This window comes from Camelus ferus, chromosome 8, assembly GCF_009834535.1.
Source record: "Camelus ferus isolate YT-003-E chromosome 8, BCGSAC_Cfer_1.0, whole genome shotgun sequence".
Lineage (NCBI taxonomy): Eukaryota > Metazoa > Chordata > Mammalia > Artiodactyla > Camelidae > Camelus > Camelus ferus.
Genome location: NC_045703.1, coordinates 67,538,819 through 67,560,132, shown reverse-complemented (window position 1 = coordinate 67,560,132; position 21,314 = coordinate 67,538,819). Strand labels below are relative to the sequence as shown.

The 21,314-nt window shown below is 54.5% G+C and overlaps 1 protein-coding gene across 1 annotated transcript in view; it reads right to left on the bottom strand.

Moving 5' to 3' along the window:
• Positions 1 to 2,051: 2,051 nt before the first annotated feature.
• IGF2R (insulin like growth factor 2 receptor) overlaps positions 2,052 to 21,314 on the bottom strand; it is a 96,021-nt gene continuing 76,758 nt past the window's right edge. Inside the window, exons 36-48 of the mRNA XM_032485291.1 lie at positions 21,094 to 21,243; positions 18,802 to 18,963; positions 17,815 to 18,022; positions 17,360 to 17,506; positions 16,099 to 16,333; positions 15,253 to 15,389; positions 12,825 to 12,939; positions 11,865 to 12,011; positions 11,160 to 11,347; positions 7,922 to 8,108; positions 5,505 to 5,657; positions 4,547 to 4,616; positions 2,052 to 3,828 (exon numbers count right to left, since the gene is read on the bottom strand). Coding sequence (XP_032341182.1) covers positions 3,430 to 3,828; positions 4,547 to 4,616; positions 5,505 to 5,657; positions 7,922 to 8,108; positions 11,160 to 11,347; positions 11,865 to 12,011; positions 12,825 to 12,939; positions 15,253 to 15,389; positions 16,099 to 16,333; positions 17,360 to 17,506; positions 17,815 to 18,022; positions 18,802 to 18,963; positions 21,094 to 21,243 — 2,298 coding nt within the window. The 3' untranslated portion in view covers positions 2,052 to 3,429. The remainder of the gene's footprint in view (positions 3,829 to 4,546; positions 4,617 to 5,504; positions 5,658 to 7,921; positions 8,109 to 11,159; positions 11,348 to 11,864; positions 12,012 to 12,824; positions 12,940 to 15,252; positions 15,390 to 16,098; positions 16,334 to 17,359; positions 17,507 to 17,814; positions 18,023 to 18,801; positions 18,964 to 21,093; positions 21,244 to 21,314) is intronic.

The window sequence follows — 21,314 nt, the reverse complement described above, 5'->3', positions numbered from 1 at the left end:
CCAGAACCCACATCACCTCCCTACTCTGGTGGAATGAGGTCGCCCCCCGGGCGCTTTCCCCAGGACATGCTGAGAGTGGCCGCCAGGTGACCCACATTGTCGCCCTGTCCAGGAGTGTTTCACAGCCTAACTTTGGCCTTTCCCTCTATCTTTAAGGAGAACACTTTATTTTCCCCAGGATGGTACTTCCTGCCAGGCTGAGAGCCCGAGGCTTTCCAGTGTCCGCACAGCCAAGGCTGCCCAGGCCCAGCCCGGCCATACGAGTGTTAAAGTGTCCCCTTGTCTTTCGTTTCTTCTACCTTATGATGCTCAAAAGCAAACTCTGCCCTCCCCACCGCTCCCACTGCTTTGGGGGCAAGAGCACACTCCTTACTGTGACTTCCAAGGGACTCTTCAAGTTCCAGGACTGCTCCAGCCTTACCTCTCCAGCCCCTCTGGTCATTCTGTCCCCAAACACACGGCCACCTGCCTCAGGGCTGCCCCACCCCGGGAGGTGCCCAGGACAGCCCGGCTAGGACGCCCAGCCCCAAGCCATGGCAGCCCCTCCCAGGCTTTCTGCAGTGACACCGTGCGCCCACTCTCCCAGGAGACAGCATCTTCGGCTGGCTACGCGAGGCCAACCCCACGTCAGCCCAGTTCATCTGGACAAATGAGAAGTTGCGTCGCAGTCACTGAGTCAGGGGTTTTTAATCAATCTAACCTCGTCCGTACCCCCTGCCCCCAATGCACACTATCCCCTTGTGACCTGACCCCTAGGAAGGGAGGTAAGACTTCCATGCCCATCAGTTCTTGAACTCATCCCAAAGTATTTCTTCAAATTGGCCATGGTGGTGACCGACCTCCCAAAGGAATCGTGATCAGTATAGGTGTCAGCAGTTGGTGAACTGGATTCAACCATGTTTGAAATGTTCTGGGTGACAGCTGGGTGTCCTCTCTCCCATGGATTTCCCTGGCCTGGGGTTTGCCTAGACCATCCTTACCCTCCACTGATCCCATTTCTCCACCATTCAATGGACAGTCTCAAAAAAAAAGCTTAAATTTGATTAAAAGGAAACTAAATTAGGGTTGTACTCTCTTTGATAAAATCATTTCTTTTAAAAGAGTGTAACTCCTATCTGCTATCAGGGAGTGTTTTCCTAAACTACCTGTGATAATGGCTGGTGTGGACGGTCACCCTGTTTGCAGGGGCTTAGGGGTAGAGATTACCCAGGTTCTTAGGGAAGGAGCCTAAGCAAAGGCCTCGCACGTGTGATCAACCCCCCTCCCTCTGTGGCCAGAACGAGTGGGCCGGGCAGGTGGCCCACAGGGCAGACGGAGAACTTCCCTGCCATTAAGTTTACCAACAGGGCCAGCAAGTGCCCACAGTCAGAGAGGGCCTCATGTCTTAGCAGGAAGGGAGTGGCTTGGAGACTGGACCCCTGGACACAGTGTCTGAGGAACAGCAACACTGGGGTCACAAAGTAAACCTTTGTAAGACCCCAGAGTGTCTGTCTCAGGAGAGGTGTTGTAAAATCCTTAAAAAAAAAAAAAAAAGTTACTCCAATTGGATAATCAGAAAATGAGGAGGAGGGAAGGGTGTCGACGCCGAGAAGTCTAGTCTGACGCTGGGGTAACTTCCTGCTCCGCCCACTCTCATGCTAATGTCTAAGACGTTCTCATTCCTGGTCAGCAGTTTCAGACGGATGATCAAATTTGTGCAAGACAACCCCCCCTCCAACGCAGGTCAGACTGGGCCACACCCTGGGGTGCTTTATGGTATCGTGGGATCTGCGCTCACGGCGGCTGTTTTGGTAAAAATACCCTGAGGTCTGCTTTCTCGGAAGGAGGAAGAAATCCAGATGAAGCTGAGAAGCCCTCGTGGGCCTTGAGGGCACACTGCACGCGAGGAGACCCCAGATAGAAAGCCAAGGGGCCGTGCAGGGAGGGTCCGTGCACACCAGGCGGGGACGGGATGTCCCTGCAACGTAACGGGAGGCACAGGGAAGTGGCCGGACTTGGCTGCTGAGTCAGCAGCTTCTCACTCTCACAGGGAAAAAGCACTAACACCCAGGTAATAATTTATCTTTTATTCAAATTGTTGAATACTTTATATTACAGTAAATTTGATTGAAAAAATGAGGAAAGAAATCAATTTTTAAAAATACACTCATGTTTAAATCAAATAAGCCCGCCAAACGGAACACAAACCAAGGAACCCTACAGGCTGGTTTGCTTCCCACGATATGAATACCATTGAGTCTATATACAATTCTATAATGCAAGGAAAGTCGTTCACTAAACACTTCAAGAAAGGAGCCTGCAGCCGGGGAGGGCGGCGTTCCCGCCCCCTGTCCTGCAGACCCAAGGCTGACCTCGGCCGCCCCCCAAGAAGGAATCCAAGTGCAACGCCAGGGCGAAACACTGGCCCAGCGGCTTTCACGCAATTTCCGTAAGTCACGCACTGTGCAAATTAAGGCTTCTTATAGGTCGAATGGTTGAGAAACGCTTTTTCTTAAAAAAGCACAGTAAAGGTGGTATCATGAGAACCTGAAGAGGTGAGACCTACACCCCAGATCTGGAAAAAGGTTATTTCCTCTGACATCTCAGCTCCATTCTCTCTCTCTCACACTCACACACACACACACACACATATCAATCTTTGGGTGGGTTGTCTGACTTCACCAGCTGACGAAAGAAATACTGATAAATGTGATCTGTGCACCTAGGATTGAAGACGTCATGCAAAAAGCTGCAGCCATTACTGACTAGAGGCAGAGAGCGGGCGGACCCTCCAAAGCCCAGGCACTGGGACCCCACGCATGTGTGTGGGCACATGCGACCCCTTACAAGACAGGGAGCAAAAGGGGAAAGAGAGAGAATGGCCTATTCTAACTGAGGATACATCGTGGACCAGTTCAAAATCTCGTATGAAACCATCCAAGTGCCCCAACAGCTTCCCCTTTGACCAGGGGTGGACAGGTACGTATGTTACCCGACTACCGGCAGGAAAAAACTGTTGGTTTTTTTTTTTCCACAAACCTGAGTAATTGTCAAAGTCAATAAATAGGAGGAGAGAATTAAATGCTAAAATATAATGGTCAAATACCCTACAGGGCCTAAAGCAGCAAGGGTTTTTCTCCAGCACAGCCCTCTGTCCCGAGACCCGTGTGGCCCGGGCGCATGCCAGGAGGCACTCTACGCGAGGACATGGGACAAAACCTGGGGCCTGGCCCCGCCCTCCGGCAGCTGGAGCCATGCCTCCTTCCCATGCCGGCAAACCACCCCGGAGAGTGGTGCAGGCCGCCTCCCCCTCTCCTCCACCACGCAAACCCTTCCCTTTTGAAACAGTTTTTGTTAAAGGCAAAAATGACAGAAGCGTCACGGAGCTGAAGTCTTATTTGGTTGGAGGTGCCGCTGGTGCCGCCGAGCCCGCCCCGCAGGCACGGGGGCCTAGATGTGCAGGAGGTCCTCGTCACTGTCGTCGTGGAAGGAGTTCACCGGCTTCTGCGTGGCCCGGGGCCGCCCGCTCCTGGCCGGCTCCCCCCGCACCAGCCCCACCCTGTCGTCCGCTCTCTCCCGGAGCACCTTCCTCTGTGGGGGTCTCATCGGGAGCACGCCGTCGGCCCCGGCCCCTCTGCCCAAGTGCACCTTCACCTCCGGGATGGTCAGGACCTCGTCCTCGCTGTCCTGCTCGTCCCCGTGCAGGGAGCTGAGGGCCTCGGCCTTCACGGACTTGGTGGTGATGTGGCCGTTCTCCTGACCCTCCTTCCCGGGCCTTGGCGCCGGCGCCTGGATCTCCTCCATCAGCCACTCTGTCTCGTTCTCATCCGCCTCCTCCTCCTTGTTCACCTGCCGGGACACACAGAGACTCCGTTCAGCTCCTCTGCCCCCTCCCTCCAGGACCCACCCAGAGTCAGGGACCCTCCTCCCTGCCCGCCACAGCCACCATGTTCCCAGGTCCCGGGTCCCCCACCAGGGAGAGGAAGCTGAGGGCTGGCAGCTCCTGCTGAGACCCGACTGAGGCAGATGGGGTCATGGGGGCAGGAAGGCGGGCCAGCGACAGGTCGGCCGTGACCCCACAGGTGCCCTCAGGTGGCAGGCAGAGGTCATGCGGCAGGAGCCACACGGAAGACATGTGGATGAGTCCGGTAGGAGGAAACCTTTCAGAAAGCAGTCTGGCAGTTCCTGTCAAGAGCCACAAGTGTGTTCCTGCCCTCTGGCCTAAATAATGCTGCTTCTTGGGAAATCTACCTAAAGGGAATCATCCAAATGCCAGATGCACAAAAATGTTCACTACCATGTTTTTTTTGGTAGAACAGCCAAAAAAGTAGAAGTAACCTAAACACTGAACGCCCTAAGGAAATCAGCTGTGACCACAAGAAAAACTGGAAGATGAAAGGATAAAATGTACATTCATGTCAAGAGCAAAGAATGATGCTTCCCCTTTGTCTATTTCAAACTGGTGGAGCTGACGGTCTCCTGGTCGTCACTGACCAGCACTGTAACAGCAGCTCGACAGTGTGCGCGTGTGCACACGTGTGTGCGTGTGCGTTGGGGGCACAGTTACCTTCGAGTATTTGTAGGACACATTCACGCTCCTTCTGCAGCAGTTGGTGAGCTTGCTTATCACCGTCTCCCTGAAAGGAGACCTTGGTTACTCCGGGGGGAGCCCCTCACCCCCCAGCACTCCCAGCTGGAAACCAGTTCAGCCAAAAGGCTTTGGAATCTGACAGAAGTGGATTCAAATCCTTGCTCCATGTCTTCGTGGTGTCCCAAGGACCAGAGTGAGTTATGTGTGGATGTGACGCACCCACACCTCCCACCACCCCAGGGCCGCACTGAGATTCCTGGGCTGAGGGACAGACCCAAGTCCAGCTCACTCCCAGACCTTCCGCCCCAACCCTATGTCCCTCTGACAGCCTCTCAGGGTCGGGATGGCGAGGCCAGACCTTCCTACCCACCTGCTGCCTGCCTCTGGCTCACTGGGCAGATGACAGGCAACAGGGAGCCCCCGAGCTGACCCAGCCTCTGCCCTCAGGACAGGGCTGACCACACACAGATCCTGGGCCTCATTCATAGGTGATGTGAAATCCATCGGACAGTCAGACTGCCCGGGAATGACAAGTCCATTCACCAGCAAAGGGAAGCCAAGGGGTGGTGTTGCACCCGGCACACAGCAGGCACCTAACAAATGCCCCCTTTTTCAACGGCAGGGGATCAGCTGATCAGAAAGAAGCCTCCTCGTTAACAGGGTTTAACTCTTTGTCCATCTGTGGACACACGCAGAGCAATGTCCTGGGAATGGGCAGGCCAGGCTGAGGCCCACAGAGCATCTGCCATGTGACCTGAGAGGGTCCACGGCCCTGGCCAGACACCTCATCACCTCATCACGGGAACACAGATTACAAAACACAGTTTAAGAGACCGCTTCCAAAGTCTTCATCTAGAACTTCATGACTCTGATGGCTCAGGTTTCAAATGTGAAGCACCGGCCTGTCCCCCTCAACCCGCTTCCCTCTCCTTACCGTCGCTCCTTTTTGTAAAGCAGCAGGGTGAGCAGACAGCCAGTGAGCGCCACCAGCAGCAGGCTGAGGACCGCCCCGACGGCCTGGCTCCTCTCCGAGAGCCCCTTGTGCTCCTGCGTGTCCTCCCCGTCGTCCTCGTTGTCAAAGCCCACCCTGCAGGGAAGGCACGTCACTCAGCCACGCCAAAGCCACCACCCCAGCAAGGCCCAGCTCGGGCAGTGGTTCTGACTCTGCAAACCCCGCACAGCAGGACCAGATCCCACCAATACGGAGAACTCAGCAGCGGACGAACTCCTCTGACAATGAGATTAAGGTGGGGGGATCGGAACACTCAGGCCTCGTGAACTCTTGTCACCGAGGAAATGAGAGAAGCCCAGCGTGGGGAGTGCAGCCCCCCCCAGTCCTCGCTCATCTGCCGCGGGGCTCTGAGGGCACAGACGCAAAAGCTCAGGGAAATGCTGGCTGCACTGGTCTCCCAGGACCACTGCTCCCTTCTCTGGGAAGAAGCCGTGATCGCAGCCGAGGACTCATCCTGGGACACAGCCTCAGTGCTCCCGGGGGTGAGGAAACACGGGTGGGACACCACTGGGCACAGCACAGACCCCTGTCCCCATCCAGTGCTGGTAAATCCAAGGACAGAGGGTCGGGGACAAACACAGCAGCCACTCAGTCAGCAAAGGTCCCACAATCCCCACCCACGTGTGGGGAGAAGCAGCGCACCTCCACGTGGAGCACTCAAGAGAAGCACTGAAAATACCTAACACAAAACCAAAAACACCCTGACTGACCGTTTCCGCGCAGAGCCAGACATCTGTGTAACGACTTGCACTTCTGCCCTTTCTGGCCCTCGCTCATTCCGGGCCAGCATGTCGGCGGTAACAGGACCAGAACAGAAAGTGTGCCCCATCCCGAGAAGGCGAGAGCAGCGACAAGAAAGATCTGGACGCTTTGGGATAAGACAGGGGAACTCAAGAGGCCACGTGTGCAACGTGAAGGTGCTATTAATTCAGAAAAGTATTTAATTCAAATAATGGGGTCAGAGTGCAACCTGACGGCTTGGTCACATATGGATGACGGCTCTGATCAAAATTCAGTTTAAGCCAATCTTCTTCCGGAACACCCGTTAGATAAGAAACAACAGGACAGGACGGGCTCACACCTCGTGCTCTGCACACTGCAGGCAGGGCTGGCTCTCCGCAGACGCGGCACCGCGGAGCCAGCCCGGCCTCTCAGGAAGCCCCGAGGCGCGGCCCATGTTCAGAGGTCAGAGATGTTCATTCTGTTCTATGTGTGTTTCAGTTCCTATTTTTGGTTTCTTCTGTGAGCCATAAATTATTTAGAAGTGCGTTTTAGTTCCCAAATATATTTCTAATTTTCTGTTCATTTCTTCCTATTGGTTCCCAATTGCACAGTGTACGTCGTTTATACAGCACCAATGTGTAAATCTGTTGAGACCTGCCTTACGTCCATATTCCTAAAAAAAGTTTTGCCCTAAATTTTCCAGAAACATGGATGTAAAGCAAGTGAATTTAAGATCAAAAAGGTGTGACCTACAACCTCCCCACTCTGTCCCCACTCTGCTTTCTGCCTGAGTCCAACATCCCTCACCCAGGAAATGAAGGAAACGACTATACGACAAAGATTCATTTTTCTTCTGAACTTGAAGTGTTAGGACAGAGAATGAAAAACCTCTGTAAGACAGTGGCCTGGGTAACAGAAAGAAAAGCAGTCCAGAGAAAAGCAGTTCACGGCATTTTGTTCCAGGCAGGGTCGTCTATGAGTGACAGCCCAGCGGGCCGAGAGCAAAGCTGCAGACGTGAGGGGACGCCCACGTAGGCCGCAGTCACCTCGCTCCCCCCAGGAGTCCTCGGTGCAAAACCGTGTCCCCTCACTTTCCAGGGAAACCTGGCCCCCAAGATGTCCAAGATCTGCATAACAAGCTTTTCATTCACTCAAATGTAGAAAGCAAGTCACTCGAGTTAATGTGAGATTTACCACACTAATCTGCACCAAAACACAAAGAAAAGATGCACTGGGAACACAAAGATGAGACACAGCACCTGCCTCCCAGGAGCCCAGGGGAAAAGTCAGCTGGGAAAAATGTGCAAGGAAAGTGTGGAGGCGCTCGGGGCTCGGGGCTCGGGGCAAGAAAGCGGCGGGTGGTGATGACGGGGCAGGGCCAGGAAGGGCAGGACGCTGACAGCCAGTGAAGCTGGGTTTACCTCTATCTCCTCCTCTGTTTTTTGTTCATGCCAGAATATTTCCACAATAAAACTCCAGGGGAAAAAAACACACATAAACTTATACTTATAAAACTTAGGTTTTGAGAGAGGAGGTGAGGGTACAGTTGGTACTTGTCCATCGAAGGAGGAAAGTACCCGACCGCAAGCTCCTGCCCAGGCCAGGACCCCACTTACCCCAGAGGACACACGGCAGAGGTGTACCAGGAGAAGAGGTACTGGCAGTCTGCAGTCTCGTGGCTGAACTCGGGGATCCCGTCCTTCACCAGTGGGTCGCAGTGGAAGAAGATGGTGGACGAGACAGACTTTGTCTTATCCTTCCCACATTTGGAGGATGAGGCAAACACCACATCCAGATCGCCATCTGTCAGAAAGGCAGGCGCACACACATCACCATTACCACCGTGTTTCAACAGTGGGACAGGCTCATCTCTTCAGAGTCTGCAAACAGTTTGCAGAGACTCAGACATAAGGCTGCATCATTAAACGCTCCAGATGAGCTCTCCACAGGCCACTCGACACATTAGGAGCCCCAGCCCTAATTCAGGATGTGGGAAAGGCTTGTACCACGCGCCAAACGATGCCTGGCCTTTGTCCTCAGCTAACAATGTGAGGCGGAGTAGGGGCTGGCCAGCATATCAGCCTACCTAGAGACCGAGGTTGGCCACGCAGGCAACCAACCAGTCAACCAACCAATCAATCCATCAACCAGCCAACCAGCCAACCAGTCAGCCAGCCGACACCAACAGATCAATCAGCCAAACCCAATAAAACCCCAGACACCGAGGCACGGGTGGGCTTCCGCAGCTGGTTCCTGAGCTTCTGTGCATGTCGTCGCACATCCATGCTGGGTAAATAGTGCATCCTGACTGTGGAGGGAGAAGACAGCAGCTGGCTCCCCCGGGACATCACCCTCTGCGCTGCTTCCACCAGCTGGTTTTAATCTCTATCCTTTCACTGTAATAAACTGTGTGCATGGCTGCAAGGGCTCTCAGGGAGCTCTGAGCGCTCAGGGAGCTCTGGTGGATTATCAAACCTGAGGTGGGGATGGGAGTTGTCAGAAGTGAGAGGGCCTTGTGTGGACAACCTCGGAATTGGCTCAAACTCCTCAAGGGCAGACACGGCTGGAGCACCGGGCAGCGAGGTGTGGAGGCCCCAGCTGTGTGGGCTGGGCTTGGGAAGGCCCCACTGTCCTCACCCGTAACTGGCTGTGACCTGAGCAGCTGTCCCACAGGCTGGAATGTGAGCTAGCTTAGGGCCAAGGTGGCAGCTCCATGTCTCGACCAGAGACAGGGCTTCGTGGTCTCCTGCCCTTGCCCTCACGAGCAATTGTGCCTCACACAGAGTTAACAGTGCATTTCTTACTGAAACGTTAAGAAAGGTCTCGAAACCACCTACTTTCTGGGTCTGGTACATGAAGGGAGTGAAAAGGTCCAAAAGGGATTTTATTAACCGAGAATAAATAAATACGCACTCACGCCTGTGTGCACGTGCGCGCACACGCGCACACACACACACACTAAAGTTCGGAGCCACAGGAGGCTGATGAGATGGGGCCTTACAGACATGAAGGTTCTCACTCGTAACCAGACCCCCTACCAGCGCTGTGCTGTGGAGCCTGACCACTGCTGCAGCCACACAGCAGCAGTGACCCTGGATTTGAGGACAGGGGCTTTGCAGAGAAGGGGACACTGAGCTGAGTGAGTTTGGCAGGAGGAGGAGGGTGGGTGGGCCGAGGCCAGCAGAATGGCCTGCACAGAGGGGACATGAAGCCTGCGGGAGCTCGTGAATCATCTGGGTGTGTCTGCAGCACCAGCCGCTAATAAAACAAGTTTTCTGAAATCTTCCAGGGCTTTCCTTCTCTGCATCATAGGGAACCGTAAGAGGCTTTTAAAGCAGTCCTTCAGTCAGTCAACAAACATTTGCCAAGCACTTACTACGGGGCCAGGCCCAGAGGACAGCACCTCAAGAGAAGGCCCAACCCAGCCAGTGTGCGACTCCAGCATCTGACTCGGAATTACTGGCAAAGCAGAGAAGGCGAGTGGGCTGACTCCATGACGAGGACACATGACAGTGAGTCAGGCTGACCCGGCAGGTCTCTGCCAGGCCCCATGGCCCCATACATGGGCACAGAAACTTCCAGGCTACACCTATTTGGGGAGCGGCTGCCCCTCCGCCCAGGGAATCTCTCAGCAGCCCCTTTTACATCAGTCGGCTGGTTTTGTAAACTCATTTAACTTTTAAAAAAGCGAGTTCATTCACCTGGTTTACAAATCAAATCAAATTTGTTTAAACCAAAAACACACAAGTGGCCTCCTGGAAATATTCTTCCAAGGTCAAAAAGGAATTAGGGAAGAAGCAGATGAAAGAAAGAGACACAAACTTGCAGTTGCAAAACACGTGTGCCACGGGACGGAGCGCAGTGTGGGGAATGCGGGCAATGCCCGTGCGATACCTCCGTGCAGTGACAGGCAGCGGGACTTACCGTGGTGACCGTTTAGAAATGCAGAGAAATACTGTATCACCGTGTTGTCCAACAGGAACTAACACAGTGTTGTAGCTCCATTATACTTCAAAAATCAACAAACTCACAGAAGAAGACATCAGACTGATGGTTCCCAGAGGTGGGGGGAGGAGGAACTGGGTGAAGTTACAAGATAAATCAGCACCAGGGATGTCATGTGCCACATGCTAAACATCAGTATTAACACTGCGGTATGCTGTTGAGCGTAAATCCGAAGAGTTCTCACCACAAGAGAAACAATTTTTTTCCCTCTATTTCTTTAATTTTCTATCTATGACGATGAATGTTCACTAAGCTTGTTGTGGTTATTTCATGATGTAAATCAGTCAAATAATTATGCTGGGCACTCTAAACTTACACAGTGCTGAATGTCACTTCTATCTCAGTAAAACTGGAATTTAAAAAAAAAGAACTGGGATTAAAAAAAAAAAAAAAAAGGACCACAGCCCCATTAGTGCAGCGTGATGGCTTCCTACACACCCACCCAAATCCCTAGGTCAGCTCCTTCCCATCCTTCCTACAAATGTGAAGTCTCCTATCTTCCTGTAAGAACATCTGCAGTTTCAAAATAAACACACATCCTGACTAAAACCGAATGGAAGGCGATTCCGGACGTGCACACCGTGCCCCACCTCCGCCCCACCTCTCCACCTCTGCTTTGGCCCAGGTCTGTCCGGTTTGTCTATGAGGTGAAGCTGAACCGCAGTGAAATGCTCGGGTCCCACACGCGCCGCTTGGCCCGTCTGACGAGGCCCACGTGACAGACGCAGGGTCAGACCAGGGCTTCTGTGTGAAAATCGACCTGAGGTTTCAACTCAGGGGCGTTTGTTTATGAAGATGCTGAAGTTCCTTCCAGGAGGTTAAATGTGGGGCGTTCGCGGAGAGAATTACCTTGAACGTAGTACTTGGTTCTGTCGGAAGTTCCGACTTTCCGGCTGAAGTGCCGGTCGTTGGGCTTCACCTGACAGATGTTGGCCCCGGAGCACGCCGGGTTGGAGGAGCCCGTGATGGAGGACAGCTGGATCTCGTACAGGTACTTGTCCCCATTCGTTCTCATGTCCCCAGAGGCACTGAATCGCCTGGATACATGGAAAAGGCTGTGGTGACTCCACAGTCCTTAGAGAAAGCCCTCTATCACCTGGACCCAGAGCCCCGGGGACGGGGCAGGGCTGTGGGACGCTGGCCCCAGCTCCTTTCCCAGCCGGGAAGGGGCCGAGGGCACCATCTTACTGCCCCACCTTCCGCGCTCGGAGCCTCACGCGCCGCCCGGCACGGCCCCGGACCCCGAGACCACCCCTCAGTGACACTGTGGAGAAACGAAGTCTTCTTCCTCGTGCCAGTGAGCCCGGAAGGTTCCAGCTCCGAACCCTGGGCTTATCATGAAGTGAGGGAGGAGGGGCGGCTTTATTTTTACACTCAAGACAATTCACCATCATTAGTGTCAGTGGTGGAGTCATGCTGTCCTCCTGTCTGAGTAAAAGCTGACAATTACCTGGAAAGGTGACTGAAACATACGGGCCTATTTACCTCGCAGCCCCCGGCCAGGGGGGGGACCTGAGTGAGGGGCAGCACTCGAACGGGAAACTTTCCACTTACTTGAAATAAATGTCCCCGAGGCTGAAGCTCCGGCCATTGGCAGGGTTGGTGATGGTGCCGTTAACCATCTGCACCTCCTGCGGCTTCACGGCGCAGGCAGCCCGCGACTCCCAGCTCAAGTAGTAGGTGCAGCTGTTGATGTCAAACCTGCAGGGTGCACACGGGCCTGGTCACGGCCACCGACCCGACGGCCCCCACTGCCCATGCCTCTGCCCAGCGAGGGACAGGCCGCCCCGGCGGGCAGGGCTGCTCTACCGGCCCATCTCAGCACCAGCACCGGGAAGGCGACCCTCCGGCACACCCGCGACGTGACTACGGAGGCAAGTCACCTATTTTTAAAATGTAGGAACTAAACATCTAAAAGCTGGGAAAATGTGCACGGAGACTTTTGAATGTTTACTTTACAAGCTCCTCAGACTCTTAGCTTGATTCGCTCTCCGACAGCGCCTGGGTCTCCCTCCTTCCAAGCCCAGCTTCTGGGAGGAATTGGTTTGCTTGCGAACAGCGGCTCATGTGCTGTCTGTGTTGGCAGAACGCCTTCCTCCCGCACCAGACTTGGAGCTGCCTAGAGATTCCCAGTTTAATCCAAGAACATCCCAGGTGCTGCCCTACCTGCTCGTGGGTCCCAGACAGGCTGCCTGAACAGCTGGCCTTGGGTGGCACCAGTCAGTGCCCTCTTGGTTACAAAGTGGCATTCAAAGACGGAGCCAGTTAAAGCCTGCTTTAGTCTAGTACGTGTGTCCCAGCCTCCATGCAGAGACTCCTCCTTGGGCAGGGCAGCCCTGGCCCCACTCAGGCCCTAAGTCTCAGCAGACAGGCCCTCTCCCGACTGTGGAACCCAAGAACCCTCCCTGCTGCCCACACACTCCCAACCCCACAAGTGGAAGCCATAGGGAGAAACTGTGACGGGGTCCCGGCCCGCCCTGGGCACAGCTCCCCCAGGGACCCCTACACCCTCACCGCGTGAACGAAGGCCGGCCCACTGTTTTGGCACAGGTCAGCTCGATGACAGTGGATGCTGTCTTGTTTTCACCGCACTGATGGCCCTTCGAGTAAGTCACGACGACTCTGTCATCTGAAACACAGGTGATTGAACTGACATCATTTCCACTGCCTCCCAGGAACCTCGATGTCAAAGTCAAAACCTACATTAAGGACAAACATTTGTCTCTCTGGAGACTCACTGCCTGGGTTATCAGCACTGCCAAGCCTGGTGATGGCGCTGGGCCCACATCACTACCTGCACGGCCAGAGGAGACCCGGGTTCAAGTCCCAGCCCCGCTCCCTGCGCTCACCAGTTCCACAACTGGGCTGCTGACTTTGGGGCTATCTCCTCACTTGGGCAACAGGAAGACTCCCCCAAAGTGAGCGGCTTCGGGGCTGGAAGGGGGATGCCCTCAGAGCGCGTGCGTGGAGCCAGACCCAAGTACCTGCAGCAGCTACCATCACTGCCCCAGCTCTGGGCCACCTCTGTGTACTTTTGGGTGCCTTCCCCAGCACCCTCGTATCCAAGCCTCCCAGTAACAACAGCGCAGGTGCCAGACCTCCGCCTGACAAAGTGAAAAGCCAGATGGGGTAGTTCTGGATTTCTCAGATCTCCTGGCTCCACACGGAGCTCTCTCTGCCCCTGGAGATGAAGAAGGTAAAAGCAGAAGCTGAGGCCCCGAGCCTCCAGAGTCTAAGAAAAGTGGGGACATGCTTTCAGTTGCACGTCTCACAGGGGCCAGAGTGGCAAGCCGGCCAACTCTGCTGCTGCTGCCAGCTTCTCCCAGTGGCCACCAAGAGCTGTCCCAGGGGGCCCGAGCCCACGCAGCTCGGCAGACAGATGGTGGCTCCAGGGGCCCGCATGGGGCGGTCCTCAAGGGGAGCACACCCTGCAGCCCAACTCTCACACATCCAACCTCTGTCCTTCAAGGCAGGGGATGCGAAGGGAGGCGAGGTACCAGCTGCCCAGGGGACCTCCAGGGCACGGCCAAGGTGCAGGGGACCAGGGAACCACTCAAAGGGAGGTGAGACGTGAGGCCCAGCTGCTTTGGGTGAATTTGTTTTACCTATTGGGCTGTGTGTGAAATTTTGGAAGAAACAGTTTCACAGCTTTAAGGAGAAATTCTTAAATGGCTGGAATATGGAGCCAACAAGCACAGGTCTTGATGGCAGAGTGCCCCCGACAGCAGACAGGCAACACACTCAACCTTCCCTGCCTCAGTTATTCCACCTGTGAAACGGACTCAATGCCTACCCGGCTGCTGCTAAGGACCACACACATACACAAATGTACAAAGCATGGCTGTTATACAGGACTATTAGTTCCTGGGACAAGAGTCCATCTCTTCATCCCACGAGGCAACATGCCCTAACTGAACACGGCGGCCATGGTGACTGTCCTTAGACGGCTGCCCTGTAAGGACCTCAGAGTAACACCCCACCCGCTGTGTCGGGAAACAGGGGGTTTTACTAGCTAACCTGGTGAGGCTTCAATGTTGCTTTACCAGTTGGCTGTGGGAAACCGAGGGAGAGTCAGGTCAAATATCCAAACACAAGTATGAGACGGCTGGGACAGAGCCACCCTCGGGCCATGATGCACCCTCCAGGAGCAGGTGGGACCATCTCCGACAGAGGGCGAGCCAGGCTGGAGGTCTGGCCACCCACCCCCTCAGGGCAACTAGCCTTCAGTTCCAACTTGCAGAGTTTTTCTTAAGGGTGACAGTGGCTCCCTCAGAATCCCCTTCCTCCATTTCCACAGCTCGAGCAGATGTAATCTCCCTGTGGTTTAATCAGGACAACTCAGGGACCCCTACACTAGCCTAACAGGCAGAGTGAGTGTTTCTCCTTTCCTGCCCTCTGACACACCCCGACTGTTCCAAAACCAGGAGAGCCCCACTCTTCCTTTACATAGTGAACTGTTCACTCAACAACCAACTGCAAGATAAATTTTCTATTAAAACTACTCAAAAAAGCTTCATTATTTATCTCCAAATTATTAAGACCCTACAAAAACATCCTCCTGAATTGTCTTTACCAGGTTCTGTCACCGTTTGACTTTCCAGAATAAATGCTCGCACGTGTCTACGGAGACTCAGACACAACCCACAGCTGGAGCAGATTCCGAGGGACCCTGAACATTCCACCCTCCTCCTGGGCACAGGTACCTTCCCGAGATCCCCGAGCCCTCTGGACACACAAGCTGTGATCTGCCGCCTCAAAGCATCCGGGGCAGAACTTACTTTAATGTTCTGGGAGGTGCCAAATGCCAGAGAAAGAGTCACTGAGAGTGCCGTCCAAGGTTTCAACCAAGCCAGAGCTGACCCTCCCGGTCACATGAGGACACCCTCAGCTTCCCAACTCAGAAGCGGCACCTGTGACCACGTGACAAGGATCCAGGCCTTACCTATGACATCCAGCTTCTGTGTGTGAACAAGGCCCAAGACCTGGACCTCACCCGAGGGGCTCTTTCTGCAAACACTGGCTCTGTCGGCGCAGTCGAGGGGCCCCTTATAGATCTTCTGACACAAGTTGATGAAGTAGCTGTGGAAGGACACAGACAGAGCAATGGTCAGTGTCCGTCCCGACACATACGGGGCAGCTCTACCCACCCCTCCGGAAGAAGTCATCGTTCCAACAGCCACAGACTCCGTCACACCTTTGGACGCAGCACTGTAACAGATCTCCTGAGAAACAAAGGCCCAAGAGGGGCTACTGCAGAAGAAGGGAGCGTGTGTGCCCCCCGGGCACACGGGGGGGACCCTGAGTGTAGTGGCTTTAGAAGAAGGAGGGCTTTCGAGTCAGGACAGGCAGCAGCTCAAACCCTGGCGAGTTGTTACCTGACTCGAGGTTACCGAGGTCCTCCAGGGCCACGCTGCCCTCTGCAGGGAGGACGGAAGGACCTCAGAGCCCCCGGCCGAGGGCCCTACACACAGAGCCGTCAGTGTAACTGACCAACCTCGGGCCAGCGCGGCCAAAGGAGTTTGTGCGGCAGTGCTGAGAAAGTCAACACGCCTCCCACACGCCCAGCCCCGGACAGCCGCCCTCACAGATGCAGACCCAATCGACACTAATTCATCAGGCCGACGGCCGATCAGCCGCTTCCTCTGCTTCCAAACCACCTGCCGGACGCCAGGCCTGAGACTCGTGGCCGCCCCACCTTCAGAGCCTGAGCTGAAGCAGCTGCCCCATCAGGAACGGCACGCTCCTGCCTCCCGAGAGTGGGGCGAGGCGGGCGGGGGCAGGTACTCACGAGGCCCTGTCGTGGACGAAGAACCAGGACCCAGTGAGGGAGGACAGGAGCCGCAGGTCATAGGTTTTGTGCTTCTGCACAAACTTGCACTCCATCTTCTTCGGGGGGCAGACAACTTTTGTTCTCCACTCGAACGTCACCTCACACCCTCGAACTTCACTGAAAACTTGTGGCCTCCCCACATCAGCATCCTCGTCACACTTGAAGATGATGGCCGACGTCCGGTGGCTGTTTGCTGGGGACACAGGAGAAGTGTCAGACCGCAGCCTGTCTCCCCCCTGCTGCGCTAGCACCTAGGGGCTCTGTCCATTCCCAGCCGCTCCCCACGCTGCGCTGGCCACCTCTTGTTTTGTTCCTTTCACGTGTATCTTAAGCCTAAATAGACCTGGTTCCCCCAGTTCTTAATTCTGCAACACCAGCACAACTCCTTGTAGACGGGCATTCAGTATTTGATTAATACAGGAATGACAGCAAAAAATAAACAGTAATGATAAGATACCCATAATTACCTAAACCTGGGAGCACCACCCAACTGCCCAAGAGAAAGGTCCTGTTACGAAAAGCCTCAGGCCAAGACTGCAGTAGCCCCTTGTAAGTCAGCATTTCTCAGTCCTTACTGCTAGCTGCGTTCCCCGGTTACTTACAAGAACTAAGCACGTTCTCCTGCATTCATCCCACCACCCTCCTGGAAACTCTCATCGGTCTGTGTCACACACGCAGCAGCGGCAAGGGCGCTACATCCGGGCCACTGTGACCCCCAAGCCCAGGCCCCCCGCAGAGCAGCCGGTCACCACACTCCTGATTACTCCCTGGACACCCCGCAGACCCGTGACAGCGGCAGCTCCGCTCAGCGTGAGTGTGAATCACCAGTGCTGAGAACGGGTGTGGACCGAAGTCCTGCGAGCTGGGGAGTGAGCCGCGCTGACCACCCCACACCTGCTTTAGCCCCCGGCCCTGCCGAGGTCTACGTTCAAGGCAACGCAGCACAACCCACAGAGAGCTTAAAAACAGCCTTTCTTGCGGGGAGGGTATAGCTCAGTGGTAGAGCACATGCTTACCATGCACGAGGTCCTGAGTTCATTCCCCAGTACCTCCATTAAAAAAATAAATCTAATTACCCCCCTCCAAAAAACCGCCTTTCATTATGGAAGACAGCCCTGACGAGAAAAGATTATGTGCAGCAGAGTCGCTGCCATGAATTTGGACACTGGCAGAGGTCTGAGCACGATGCGGGCCTCTGGGATGCGGGCGCTCCACTCACAGTGTCTGCAAAACCCCCACTCATGGTCTCGGTCATAGTTGGCGGTCGTCGCGCACCAGAGCCGGGCCCTGCCCTCCAGGACACACTCATCGTAGCTCTTCTCATTGAACAGGAAGGGGAACACACACGGCTCACCGTCTTCAGTTTCTGGAAAAAAGAAGAAATCTACATGACCCCGACTGCCATCATGACACTGGCTGTGCCCGGCCAGATGCGATCCCCTAGGACAAGGACCCCCGTGGAAGCGATCACCCTGCACCAGCAGGGGGACAGCCAGGCCTCCCAGTCACCACGTGAGTGCTGGCACCCAGGGCTGTTAGTACAAGTAGTCTGAGGTCCAGTCCAGGGTCCCAGGGCTCACAGCATCTGGGGTGTCACCCCTCAGTTCACTCCTGCCACCTGATCTCATTTCGTGTTTATTAGGAAAAGGAAATTCAACCGCTGCAAAGATTTACCTGGAGGGCAATTATCTCCATTGGCATAACTTAAAATGACGGCTTCGTCCTGGTGCCTGTAATCCAGTCTCATTGATGCCAGCCGCCCAAAAGATGTCCCCTTGCTCCCTGAAAGCAGACAGACGCCTCCATCCTTACAGCCACCTTGATCCAGGCCTGCGGCCGCAGTACACACCCCCACACTGTAGGTGCGCGAGTCTTGGGTCACCTGGAGAGACATCACCATACGTGGCTGTGACTGGGTCTCGGGGAGAGGGCCGGCACCGCAGAGGGGTGGCTAGGGCAGGAGAGTGGGGCTGTGTCCGCGGGCTGGGCATGGGCTCCTTGGAGTTCACCCTCCTTCTCCCTGGCCCTGACCTCCCCCCACCCTCAGGCGGCAGCTGTGCTCCCGCAGGCCCAAGGTGGGGAGCCAGCTATGAGATCTCAGGCTGCTCTCCCCACTCCCGAAGCCCAGTTCTCCCACCTGTAACCAGGGAGTGCTGTGGACTCAGTGCCCGAGCAGAGTGGCCACAACCTAACTACACATGTACCTCCCCAGCCCCCCTCCCTCTGTAGGCTCCATCTGCGGCACACCTGTGGGGAGCGCCTGCACCCCAACAAGATCTCCATTACTGGGGCCAGGCCACCGGAACCCGGGCACACAATTCAGAGCTCACTGCTCACCGGCCTCCCTGCAAAGTGCTAAGATCTCGTGGCCTGGCTCCACAGCTGTACGACTCAGTAACATCTATGTCACAGGCCTAAAGGTTCCCCAACCACTGGCAACCCGAGATGTCCACAGCCCCATCAACATAGCACACAGTCCACGACATGAGGCTGGGAGAAACAGCCATCCCCCAGCACACACCCCAGTGGGTCTCAAGTCAGGAAACCTCGCAGCTCCTGCCACCGTCTCCCCTTGGTCAGCAGAAGCCCGGCTGGAGACAAGGAGGGACCCACGTGGGCCTTACTGCATCCCTGATCACAGACCCTGGCGAGCGGCGTTACCTTGAAGGTGCTCTTGGAGAGGCTGGACAGGTTAAAGCTGTAGTGCAGCTGCTCGTCCGTCAGGGAGCAGCCCTCCGTTTTCACCTCATCAGGACAGACCAGCGGGGTCTCCCACTCGAACACAAAGTCACAGTCACTGGTCCTCAGCAGCTTCGGAGTCCCCTGTTTTAAGGAAGAGCATGGGATGGAAACCCACGTATCAGCACAGCATCCTCGCACTGCCCTCTCCTCCCCGGGCAAGGGCCAGAGACACCTGCCCGGGCCTGTGGGCTCCAGCGCTGCTCCCAGACCGCCCAGTTCTCAGGTGACCCCCAGTGGCCTCTCTCCAAGAGGAGGGCGCGATTGTCATCACCAGCGGCAAGGAAGCAGCACTGCCCTCCCACCCCGACACCCTGCCACCGCCAGCCGTGGGCCTGCGCTTAGAGACAGAGTCTCAGTGCTCGATGCTACCAGCCCAAAGGAAGAAAGGGAGGGGTCCTTAACGTCATGACAGAGAAGCATATGAAACTGAGGACTCCCGACGCAAAGTGGGGAGGCCAGGGCTCTGATGTGCTCGCGAGGGGCGTCTCCACTCCACCTTCCCTGGAAACTGAGGATGTTCACAAGTGTGAGACACGACATGGTCCAACATTCCACAGGCCAAGTATTATAAATAAATAGAAGTCAACGTATTTACGCCCTCCCTTCCCTCGTTCAGCAACCGCCGCAAAAACAGATGAGGACTTTCATTTTTAGTTGTTGTCAAGAGTTTGTTTTTCTATAAACTTACGTGGAGAAAGTATTTCCACTGAAGATAAAAAACACAGGGGAAGAAAATCTCTTTAAAATCTTTCCCAACTTGAATGCACACGTGGCCTTGTCTCTAACACCTCATAAACCCTGACTGATCACGCTCCGCAGGCTGCTCAGAGAATCAGCGAAAGTCCAACGGCGCCTGGAGACGCGCGTGCAGACATGGCCAAGTCAACATGCAGGCTCACAGAGAGATAAGGGAGACTGATCGCAGCTCCTCTTGTCTTGATCACTCGGGGTTATCCTCGTGCCCAGCACTCTGTGAGCAGGGACACGTCCACTGCTTCGGGGTGCTGTGGGGCTCTACGTGCAGAGGCCCCAGGCAGCAATGGTCTGTGTGTGCCCACTTCTCTCAATTATTGTCCTGTCCCTCATTGTTAGGCTGCTGCCGGGCCACTTCCTGCCACCGTCCACAGACCCTTCTCCAGCAGCCACAGCTCCCCTTCCCTCACAAACCTGCCACAGGAATCAGAAAGTCACCTTACTGAAATCATGAGACAGGTTACAGAACCATGACCTTTACCTGTCCTCCTAGGGCCAGATGAGCCTTAGAATTAACTTATCACCTGCAGAGTTTTAAGAGGCAATTCAGGATATATATATATTTCTCCCTCTCTCTCTCTCTCTCTCTCTCTTTCTCTCTCTCACACACACACACACACACACAGAGTCCTGTAATCAAACACAGTAATATTTCTATAGCAAAATGTATGAATATTCATACTAAGTGAGACACATACAGAGCCAAGTAGCCTCAGTCCATCCACGTCAAAGACTGGGTGTCCGGAGCTTTAAGGATTTCAGAAGCACAGGAGAGGGAGGGGCTGCGGGCAGGGCAGCCCAGGGCGGAGCTCTGCACCTGAGCAGCAGGCAGGGCTGTGTGCCGTCAGGCAGCCCTTCTGAGTCAATGTAAACTCTACCAATTCATCTCCTATTCTAATGGGAAGTCAAAAGAGAACTTACACAAAGCTATTTATAACACAGTACCCTTTTTAATGGGAGCCAATGCTGTTTGGTAAATGCATGTAAAAGATGTCAATGGCCTCCTTAAAAGTAGAAAGTACAGATTAGTTGTAGCTATTCTGACTCCAGAGGTCTTCTTTCATCTGCTAATTTCTGAATTCTGGGTTATGTCCCGAGTGATCATAGCTGCCGAAACAGCTGTCTGACTTCCCAGTAAGACTAACACCAGTAACGTCGTGATTCAAAAAAGGGAAAAGACAGCCGACACTTCTGTGTATTGGTAGGCAGAGGCGAATGCCACGTCTGTGCTCAACTGTTTAAAAATTCACATTTTTAAATTATAGCAAGCCTCTGTGTAAAATCTGCCCTGGTAACTCAGCGTGGACTGACTTATTGTTAAGTTAATGGTTTTAAATCACTCGATGCACCACTGATACACCGTATGATGCAAGACTGGTATTTTGAATACGGGCATCCTTAGATCTGAATCAGGCGTTTCGGGTTCCCGGCTCCCACAGTGAACAGGCGCTCACTTACCATGCTCACGCCTCTCTTACAGTGAAACGCGATCAGAGAGGTGTAGTTGAAATGCCTGTCCGCCAAGCAAGGAGTACTGCTTTCAAAGTTCAAGTAAACCTCATTAGCTATGGGGTTGAGTATTGGAGGTCCTGTGACTCGGCCAATATCCTAAACGAAGAAAAAAAGCAAACATTTCAGGAAATTAGTTGTTCCCCAGGTTAGGGGAATAAAGGCTAATA